This window comes from Phalangium opilio, unplaced genomic scaffold, assembly GCF_054372755.1.
Source record: "Phalangium opilio isolate 3A_F unplaced genomic scaffold, DU_Popi_V2 ptg000013l_1, whole genome shotgun sequence".
NCBI lineage: Eukaryota > Metazoa > Arthropoda > Arachnida > Opiliones > Phalangiidae > Phalangium > Phalangium opilio.
The window spans coordinates 12,051,194-12,062,447 of record NW_028324148.1 but is presented as its reverse complement, the minus strand read 5'-3'; the positions used below and the strand labels follow the sequence as shown (position 1 = coordinate 12,062,447).

Here is an 11,254-nt window from a genome sequence, read left to right as displayed (position 1 = left end):
CAGGGTTTTTAATTTTTTTTAGAATTCAATTTTTAAATTAAAAAGTTACAAAATAAATAATTGATTTCAAGTGGACTCTGCAGTAACTCATTCACTGACTCACTCAATATATTCTGCTCTTCGAACTCTGAGTAGAAAACATACCAGAGTCATCCGATGATATAATCAAGAAAAGTGCACACAGTACTTAAGCATATAAGAACTAAGGCAAAAGAACTAATGGTGGGAAAGCGAGACTTTTCTGTATTATATATATATACTTTTGCATTTTGTATATTAAAATAACTAAAACACGCATTTATACTGGGATTCTGTTTCGTGCGATGCTAATGAAGAAAATACGAGCTTAATGTTCCCTGAATGTGTTTCTAGAGAAACGAAATTTCTGTAAGTGAACTTTCAAATGCTTCTACAGAACGGTTTTACTAGTTACAGCAAACGTTTCTTTAAAAATAGCGTCTTATTTTAGCTAATATTCAAAGAACGAAGTGTCACCATATCACATTGAATATTTCTTCGATGTAACGCAAACTCGAGTCGCGAGTATCATGGCAAATTCCAGCACTGATTTATACGAATTCAAATTCAATATTCCAAAAGTAGGCCTTAAAATAACAATTACAGAGACAGAACCAGACTAATAATTTTTTATTTCGAACCATAGGAAGATAGTAGTGACATCTGCATCTCTGCTCCCAATTATTTATCACATAAATATGGACACTTTGTATACTGTAACATTTTCAACACAAGGTGAGTTTGCAAGTAATTTAAATTTGTTATTATTTGCGCATTCAGAAATAATTAGTTTCTAGGGTGGAATATGTGACTCCGGATCGCGTAATCGAACTTCTCAACGAGACTGGACGAGAACATACTGACAATCCAAACTGGAATTCAATTGACGCTGTCAAACATGGGGTAAAAATCAATAATAAGCATGTTCTGCACATTTCAGTAATGATAGTTTAATTTAGCTTATTGACGCATTGTTGTATCCAATGGGTTTGGATAACGACGATTTCCATGAAATACACGTATCTTCGGCTATTACGTTTTCAAGGGTTTCCATCTTATCTGTTGTGTCCCGTCACAATTCCGGGATGGATCGTTACAATATTTTAGGATTGAGTCCAGGTGTTTGGATCATAACTGCCATGACAATTCTAATCCTTCCGTTTTGCGCCTTAATAATTAACCGTCTACAATATGGAGGAAGAGGAACTAGAAAAAAGGATTCCGTGTTCAGTTTCATCTTTGCTCTACTAGCCAATTTGTTACAGAATGGTAAGAAAGTTGAAAAATCAGATTCGATTTGATGAGATTCAGTTCAACAAGGTCAATAAACGTTTTCAAAATTCATTTCTAGCTCAGTATGATTTTGGACGAAGAGCTCCATCTCTACTTGTTTACGGTGGTTTTGTTTTGGCAGCTAACGTCTTAATGAAAGCATTTTCAGGCAATTTAAAAAGTGAACTGATGATTTCGAAGGCGGACTACATTAACTCCATCGAGGACATACTTAGGAAACCCAAAATAATGCCAGCCATTTGCACCGAGTCGGGTTTCTTCAAGACCTCAATGGTACGTTGATTGTAAACTCCAGTTAAAACTATTCATACATCGCTTCCGGTTGCTTTTTAAATAAGACATGTATTCTTAATTTAATTCAAGGATAAATATCAATGGGGTCAAAAAAGCAATGATAAAATTGCATTCAATCAATATTTTTTTAAAAGTTCATTCCGTATTTTATTTATTGCAGGAGGACAAATTGCCTTTGTTAGTCAAATTGAATGAGAGAATGGATCAGAACGGACTTTACTTTGATCACATTCATCATATTAAGCAAGAGTTTTATTCTGGAAAAGTAGCACTGTTTGACAGCAATAATATTGGTCATCTCTTTCTACAAGAGTTAACTCCAGATAAAGTCGTCTACACTGGAACGGAGAAATACTCCTTTGGAAGCACTCACTACTTCTTTAATAAAGGACTGCCTCGTCACATCTTGGAGCGCATTGATTACCTGTAAGTCGGTTTTTGTGTTTTGGCCCGTAGTTTAAGTGTCAACTACCAGAATAAAACATGATCAAGAAGCGAATACACTACACGCCTTAAACGAAGTAATTTAGCTTTCTTGATTACGTTAGAAGTTCTCCAATTTGATTGGGGCCTGATTTCCCCAAGAATTTGTAACATCTCAAAGCGGTTTAAATTATTTTGCACAACTCCTTTCCAATTTCTAACATTTCGAATTTTAAATTCCTTTACATTATTTATCAAGATCGACACGATTCCTCGAAACATCTCAGGAAACTCCGTGTCTGAGATTGATAGCGTTTAAAAAAAGGTCAAAGATGAACTTCGAATTTTCCCAAACAAATGAAATTACCGTGCTAACACTTGGATTTCTACTACCTGTCTTTGAAATATGGCTCTTTGGAATCCTTACATCTATAATTTCGAAGACAGTGGAAACTGTATTATTCATTTCAAACGACAGTGAAAAAGAAATCTTGATTAAGGCGCAAAAAGTGCATAGAGTGAAAAACACGTTTGACTTTTAACCCTACTCAAAAGTGGCGGAAATATAATTACTAAGTCAATGTTAGCAATTTCTATTTTGTAAAGTTTGAATGATATAAGTTTAGTTGGTATTTTATTTTTTGTAGAAACAAAATATTACTGCGAAATATTTTGATCATATTAAACCATATCCAATTTAATTTCGTTAAAATTCCAAAACATCTAATGATCTTGGGATGTTCTGCTGAAATGCCTTGATGACAAAAAAGTCATTTGAATTTTTCCGAAAATGGCAAAATCCTTAATTAACACATTCATTACGAAAGCACTTTATTTCCTATTAGTACAGTGTAGTAAATATCAAATTTTGATTTTCTCAGATCACAAATGTTACCTTAAGCTCGATGAAAATAACATAGCCGGTATTGAAAAGTGTGTAAAGGTAAAAATACGTTGTAACACTTTGATACATTATTTATTAAAAAGAACAATAAAATAACGCGTATCTAAGGTTGAAAAAAACTTTCTATCCTACCAATATTTTCCTCAATTGTCTACCACAGTTAGATAGACAACATCATATTGACAATATAACTTTCTCGAATCAATAATGGCATATTCGTAACAGCAGAAGTGAGATGAGACTAGAAGTGAAGGGCTCTAGCATTGGTAATAGATCCTGGCATTAGTGAACAAATTTGAGGATTTTACGCCGCTTCAATCGCGCCTACGCTGGAGAGAAAAAAATTGGTCGAGTTCCAAAAAAATTTCTTACCCCCTTCCCCTCAACCTAAAGCGGCGAAACACGGACGCGGGTGTTGAATCTAGTTCGGCCGTCTACCACCGCGAGCGTCTCACGTTTTGGAGGGGAAATTCTGAAACCGCCACTAGAGGGCCAACCGTTGGTGTGTTATCAAGAATATTCACTTTCGCCGAGTGAAGAATTTGGTTAGCTCAATACTTCTAGTCTCATCTCACTTCTGGTAACAGTGATACACCTAAATGTTGTAAGAATGAAATATTCCAAAAGTTTTGGGGCATTATTGGAATGTTCTCCTTCTAACCAGAGAGGGGAACTAAGGGGTAAACAAAGGTTTCCTCATAATGCATGGGTTTAAAAAGAACCAACGAAATTAAAAAGCGGGCCACACTTTCTGGCTGACTTTTAACACAATTTAAGGGAAAAAGATCAATTTTCATTTCGTAAAATGTTTGCTTAGTCTCTCTTAAATATTTCATTAGCATCACTGCATTTTATCTCCTGAAAGCATTAAGAAGTACATTAAATATATTTAGTTTCGGATGTAATTTAGCGAAAGCTTCTTTGGTGTTCCATTAGGGAATATTTAACAAAAGTACATGTTTTAAAACAAAAAGTCTCGTACATGTTCAGGAAAGAGTCCGGTCATGCCCGTTTCACCAATTTCCTACCCCTCTCTAGCCTAGCTACTCCGAGAAGCGGGAATTGGATAAAATCACGAGAGCTATGCAGAGGCCTATTTGCTGTACCTGCGGTTTCTTATATCTTCCGCATAATGGTGATGAAAGTAATAATTATCAGTGCTTTCATTTTTTAGAGTTCGCCTTGTTACGTAATTAATCATTGATTTCGCATGGACTAAGCGGTCACTCACTATACTCTGTACTTCGAACTCCAAGAACTAAATCTACCAGCAACAAAAGTAAAATAATTATAATAACAATTGCCTATAATAACGTATCTAGAACTTCCCATGATTGGGCAAGAGCTCTACTTTCATCGTCTGCTTGGTTCATAAGTAGCTAACCACATACAAGGGTGCGAAAAAGAGACTTTATGTCATAAAATATATACTTTGCATTTAGCATATTAAAAGAACCAAACTTAAGTAAATTTAAGAAAAAAGAAGCAAATGTAACGCTTCGCTAGATCCACATTTTTCGATTAACTTAATTAAAAGAATTCTAAGCAAACACTGTCTTTTACCGCGAAAGATTTCTAATTTAAAATATGGACAGTGTTTCGTGCGATGATAATGAAGAAAATGCGGGGTTAATGTTCCGAGAATGTTTTGCTAGAAAAACGAAATTTCTGCAAGTGAGCTTTCAAATGCTTTGGCATAACGGTGTTACTCGATGCAATAAACGTTTCTAAAAGAAAGAACGTCTTATTTAGTCAAATATTCGAACAACAAAGTTTCAGAAGATCACGGTGATAACGCAAACGTGAAGTCGCAAGTATTATGGAAAATTCCAGCACTGATTTATACGAACTCAAATTCAATATTCCAAGGGTAAGTCTAATTTAAATAATAGTAAGAAAACCAGATTATTTGTTAGTAATTTCAAACCATATAGGAATTTAACCGAGACATTTGCAAAAACTTTAATAATTACCATGAAATGTATAAATATGGGCAATTTGTATACTGTAACATTTTTAACACAAGGTCTGTTTGAAAAGATTTATCATTTCAGATGATTAGCGCATACTGAAAATCTTAATTTTAGGGTGGTTTATGTGACACCCTCTCAGATAGTCGAACGTTTAAATGAAACAGGGGAAGCATACGCTGAAAATGAGAACTGGAAATCCATTCAGGCTGTCAAACTTGGGGTAAAAATCTATAGGCATGCAGTGCACACTTCAGTAATGGTCGTTTGCTTTAGATTATAGATGCATTGTTGTATCCAATGGGATTGAACGATGACGATTTTCAAACAACACACGTATCTTCGGGTATTGAGTTTACAAGGGTTTTCATCCACACGGTTGTGTCTCGTCACAATTCCGGATCGGATCGTTACAATATTCTAGGATTAAGTGCAGGTGTTTGGATCACAACTGCCATCACAATTCTAATCCTTCCGTTCTGCGCCTTAATAATCAACCATCTACAATATGGAGGAAGTGGAACTAGAAAAAAGTATTCCGTTCTCAGTTTTATTTTTGCTCTTCTAGCCACTTTGCTACAGAATGGTAAGAACGTTTAGAAATCGAGTTCTATCATCTAATTTGATGAGATTCAGTTCAACAAGATCAATAAACATTTAAAAATATATTTCTAGCTCAGCATGATTTTGGACGGAGAGCTCCATCTCTTCTTGTTTACGGTGGTTGGGTTTTGGCAGCTAACGTCTTAATGAAAGCGTTTTCTGGAAATTTGAAAAGTGAACTGATGATTTCGAAGGCGGACTACATTAACTCCATTGAGGACATACTTAGGAAACCGAAAATAATGCCTGCAATTTGCACCGAGTCAAGTTTCTTTAAAATTTCTATGGTAGGTTTTTCATACATGATAATGAAGAAATCATTTATTGTAATATTTAACGCAGGAAGATGAATCACCTTTGTTCGTGAAATTAAATGAGAGAATGGATCGGAACGGAATTTATTTTGATCACATTCATCATATTAAGCAAGAGTTTTATTCTGGAAAAATAGCATTGTTTAGTGTAATGAGAATTGGATCTGCCTTTCTCGTCAGCTTACCTTCAGATAAAGTCGTCTACAGTGGAACGGAGAAATATTCTTTCGGAAGCACTCACTACTTTTTCAATAGAAGACTGCCTCGTCACATCTTGGAGCGCATTGATTATCTGTTAGTTAATGCACCTTTATATTCGTACAACGACACTTTAAAAAATTGCACTAACACGCCAAATTCAAACGTATCGTATTTTAATATATAAGGGATAGGTTTAATTTTAGAAGAAGGAATTGAGAATAGAGTAGGGCGCGTGTCAAAGTCCCGGACCCCCTTCCACGGGACGTGGGGGGGGGAGTATGAAAGAAGATACGGGTCATAGCGACAGAGGTAAAAAGGAATTACATATTTTTCGCCGTCCCCGTCAGCAACGTCATCAAAACGTACTTTAAGTGAGCCTATAACATAATTTAAAATTTTCGTTACGTGTTGGAGGGAGGGGCTCTATACTGGACTATAAGTCGGCCTGAAGTGCATACTAACCGTTCTCCATTCCTACTTCTAAAGTTAAATCTTTCCCTGATTATATTGACAATCTTCTGCCCGCCATTAAAGATGTCTCTCACTGATCTGAATCCCTCATGAAAGGCCTAACATTACGTGAAATAATTAAACATTGTAACTTTAGCTTTAAAATTTTGAAATTTTAAAGTCTCTTAATTACTTTGTTTTAAGTTCAACACGATTCTTCGAGACATCTCAGCAAGAACCGACACACAGATTGTATGCATTTGAAACCAGGACAATGATGAACTTCGAACTATCTCAAACAAACGAAATTACCGTGCTAACATTTGGATTTCTATTACCCGTCTTTCAAATATGGCTCTTTGGAATCTTTGCATCTATAATAGCCAAGACAGTCGAAGTGGCATTATTCTTTTCAAAACCATAATGAAAACGAAATATTGAAAATGGCAAATGTGACGTAGGTGGAGAGAATTCACATTGCTCCTTGATTCCCAAAATGTAGGCGAGATATGCTGGGGACATAGATAAAAAAGCACAGAAAAGGTTTTAATGTAATATTCAGTATCACTATAATATTTGAAACGTAAAATTTCATATTGTTAACCAAAACAAAATATCGAGGTTAAATTTCTCGAAAACATAACGAAGAAGATATTTGGAAACAGATGTGAGGATAAAAAACTACGCTTGTCATTTGATTGCAAAATCCTTATTTTACATATTCCTTACAATTGTATTTCATATCAGTACAGTGTAGAATATATCAAATTTAGTTTTTCTCCAAACACAAATGTTATGTTATCTCAGCAGCATCTTTCAAACCTTTCAATCACGTTGAAAGAACTAATTTTGTACTTCATAAAAATAACATAGCTAGTATTGAATATTATGTAACGCTAAGAATATGCTGTAACAACTTGATTTACAAAATTGCAGTAAACAATTCCACGGTAAAATTAATAACATCATATTAACATCGTAGACAATATAAGTTTCCCAAATCAATAATGCCATATGATATTCTAAACTGTGATACGTACTTAAATGCTGTGGAAATGAAACTTTCGCAAGGTTTTGGGGCACGATAATAAATTTCTCTCTTCTAACGAGAGAGAGAGAGAGGAACTACTTTGCCTCATATGAAACCTAATTACGGGTAATAGGGAAAGGAAAAAGATCGATTTTCATTTTGTAAAATGGTCAAAAGCCTTTCTTAAATATTCTATTATCATCTCTTCATTTTATCTCCTGAAAATATTATGAGGTGCATTAAATATATTTCGTTTCATATTGTAATCTAGCGAAAGGTTATTCCGTGTTCCATATGGGAATATTTACATTTAGCAAAAGTAAATATTTATTAAACTAAAAGTCTCGAACAAACTCGCGAAAAAGCGTCAGGTCATGCCCATTTCCCTAATTTCCTACCCCTTTTTAAGCTTTTCTACTTAGAGTTGTGGGAATTGGATTGGATTAGGTCTACTTGCTGTAGGCCTACCTTCAGTTTCTTGTGTAGTGCACATACTGATGCAATAATTTATTTTCCCATTAATTAGATTAATTAGTGTTTTAAATCTAATTATCACGGTTTCATTATTTTAAAGTTATTTTTTTTAAAATAAAAAAAGCAATTAAAAATTGAGTGACAATGTATTCTGTACTTCGAACTCTAAGGAGAAAACTCACCAGAAGCACCCGATGATATAATCAAGTGCATTGCATTTGAGCATACGAAAACTTAGGTTAAAAAAAACTTTTAAAAACGACGTAGCTAGAACTGCCCGTACTTGGGAGAGAGATCGACTTGCATCGTTTGCTAGGTGCATAATAGGCAAACAAGACTTTTTGTTTTAATATATATACTTTTGCATTTAGTATATAAAACGAAACAAACTAAAATAAAGTTACTGAAATTTAAAACGATGTTTCGCTTCGCTATAAAAGTTTTTTCGATTAACTTAATTTAAAAGAATACAAAGCAAACACTCTTTTACTGGGAAATATATCTAATTTAAAATATGGAGAGTGTTTCGTGCGATGTTAATGAAGATTGTTTTTGTAGAGAAACGAAATTTCTGTAAGTGAACTTTCAAATGCTTTGGCAGAACGGTGTTACGCGATACATCTAATATTTTAGCAAATATTTTATCAACTAAGTTTCCTCAGAACAAATGGAGTATTTCTTTGGTGATAACGCAGACACGAGTCCCAAGTATTATGGCAAATTCTAGCAATGATTTATACGAATTCAAATTCAATGTTCCAAGAGTAAGTAAAATTTAAATAAGAGTAAGAAAACCAGAATATTTGTTTTTAATTTTCAAACCATATAGGAATTGAGCCGAGACGTTTGCAAACAATCTAATAATTACTTTGTATTGTATAAATATGGGCACTTTGTATACTGTAACATTTTTAACGCAAGGTTTGTTTGTAAAAGATCATAATAAATTTCAAACACATTGCTCATTCACAAAGTATTTATTTTTAGTGTGGTTTATGTGACTCCAGATCACATAATCGAACTTCTCAATAACACAGCCCAAACACAAACTGACAATCCACACTTTAATTCAATTGAGGCTGTCAGACATGGGGTAAAACTTCAATAATAAGCAGCATGTACTATGCACTTGAGTACTTCTCGTTTGCTTTAGATTATAGATGGATTATTGTATCCAATGGGATTGGATAACGACATTTTCCATGAAACGCACGTATCTTCGGCTGTTGAATTTCCAATGGTCTCCATCCTATCTGTTGTGTCTCGTAACAATTCCGGTTTGGATCGTTACAATATATTAGGATTAAGTCCAGGTGTTTGGATCACAACTGCCATCACAACTCTAATCCTTCCGTTCTGCGCCTTAATAATCAACCATCTGCAATATGGAGGAAGTGGATCCAGAAAAAAGGATTCCGTGTTCAGCTTCATCTTTACTCTACTTGCCAATTTGTTACAGAATCGTAAGAAAGTTGAAAAATCAGATTCAATTTGATGAGATTCAGTTCAACAAGATCAATAAATGTTTTCAAAATATATTTCTAGCTCAGAATGATTTTGGACGGAGAGCTCCATCTCTTCTTGTTTACGGTGGTTGGGTTTTGGCAGCTAGCGTCTTAATGAGAGCATTTTCTGGCAATTTAAAAAGTGAACTGATGATTTCGAAGGCTGACTACATTAACTCCATCGAGGATATACTTAGGAAACCCAAAATAATGCCTGCAATTTGCACCGAGTCAAGTTTATTTAAAATCTTTATGGTAGGTTTATCATATACGTGTATTTTACGTTTGTTATTAAACTCAGTTTAAACTCATCATATATTACGTGGGCTTACTTTTAAGTAATATATGGATACATACTTAAAAGCAAGGATAAATAGCTACAGTGTGGGGGTAAGATAAGCATCAATTGAAAGCAAATAATAAAATGGTATTTAGTCAATACCTTCTTGAAAGTTCAATTGATATTTCATTTATTGCAGGAGGACAAATCGCATTTGTTCATGGAATTGAATGATAGAATGGATCAGAACGGAATTTACTTTGATCACATAGATCACATCAAGAAAGAGTTTTATGCTGGAAAAGTAGCAGTGTTTGACAATCAGAATATGGATCATAAATTTCTACACATGTTGAGTAAAGATAAAGTTGTCTACACTGGAACGAAAAAATACTACTTTGGAAGCACTCACTACTTCTACAATAAAAGGCTGCCTCGTTACATCTTGGAGCGCATTGATTATCTGTAAGTTTTGGTATTTGTGTTGTGATTGATCAAAATCCCTTTATAAACTACAACTAGTTACAAGTAGTTAGTTTATGTGTCATTGAACATAAGCGATTTCACTACACGCTTCAAAGCGGCTTTATTTATTAACACAGCTTCTTTTTTATTTGTAACATTTTGAATTTTCAAAATAACTTACTTTATGTTTCAAGATCAATACGATTCTTCGAAACTTCTCAAGAAACTCCATGTCTGAGATACAAAGCGTTTCAAATAAGATTTAAAATCAACTTCGAACTGTCTAAAACAAATGATATTACCGTGCTGGCTCTTGGATTTCTATTACCGGTCTTTCAAATATGGTTCGTTGGAATCCTTGCATCTCTTATCGCCAAGGCGGTCGAGGCTGTATTATTATTTTTACAAAGAAATCTGATACATGTTGCGAAAAACACGTTGTCTTAAACTTTTTGTCTTGGGGACAAAGACAAAATGTTAAAGTTTATCTTAGTAAATCCTTATTATTGAATAGTCTTAATGATAACACTTTGATAGGTTTTTAATGGAACAAAATATTATTCAGTATACTCATATAGCAATAGGGGATTGTAAAAAAGATTAAGAGGGGAAACAAATAGGGGGGAAGGCACTAAAAAGTGTTTCGTCACGTGGTGCAGCTGCTTTGAACCTTTGAGCAGACGCTCCTTTAGGTCAACTTTAAGAACCAAGGCTGGGGATTAAAAATATCGTTATGGATTCAAGTTAAGTAATTACAATTTATTATTTAATTTACTATGACTGATTAATTTAAAAGTTTATTATATTATGGTTTAATTATCTGCAGCGCCCAAATCCAAATCCACAAAATAAAGTTTTCAGTTAGGCCTTGTCCCACAAAAAAAAAAGATGGGCGGGGGAGGGGGTGTAGTAGGACGTTTTAAATATGTCCAGCCTTCTTTTTAAAGTTATCTGGCAGTACTGAAAACACTTTCACGTGACCTCTTTCTTTTTTACAATCCCCTATTTGGAATAGTTTTTTCTTTCTAAC

General features: G+C 34.2%; 1 protein-coding gene and 1 long non-coding RNA gene across 2 annotated transcripts; one reads left to right on the top strand and one right to left on the bottom strand.

Moving 5' to 3' along the window:
* Positions 1 to 397: 397 nt before the first annotated feature.
* On the top strand, positions 398 to 2,981 carry LOC149709160 (uncharacterized). Its single transcript, XM_089864562.1, has 7 exons — positions 398 to 599; positions 665 to 753; positions 816 to 921; positions 978 to 1,287; positions 1,370 to 1,584; positions 1,766 to 2,031; positions 2,288 to 2,981. The coding sequence occupies exons 1-7, from the start codon at positions 549 to 551 to the stop codon at positions 2,568 to 2,570; spliced, it is 1,320 nt and encodes a 439-aa protein (XP_089720688.1). The 5' UTR covers positions 398 to 548; the 3' UTR covers positions 2,571 to 2,981.
* Positions 2,982 to 5,809: 2,828 nt separating this feature from the next.
* LOC149709159 (uncharacterized) lies at positions 5,810 to 7,082 on the bottom strand. The gene is made up of 3 exons (XR_016381317.1): positions 6,664 to 7,082; positions 6,005 to 6,589; positions 5,810 to 5,944 (listed from the first exon to the last, which is right to left on the bottom strand). It is a non-coding gene; the product is annotated as an uncharacterized LOC149709159 (long non-coding RNA).
* Positions 7,083 to 11,254: the final 4,172 nt, after the last annotated feature.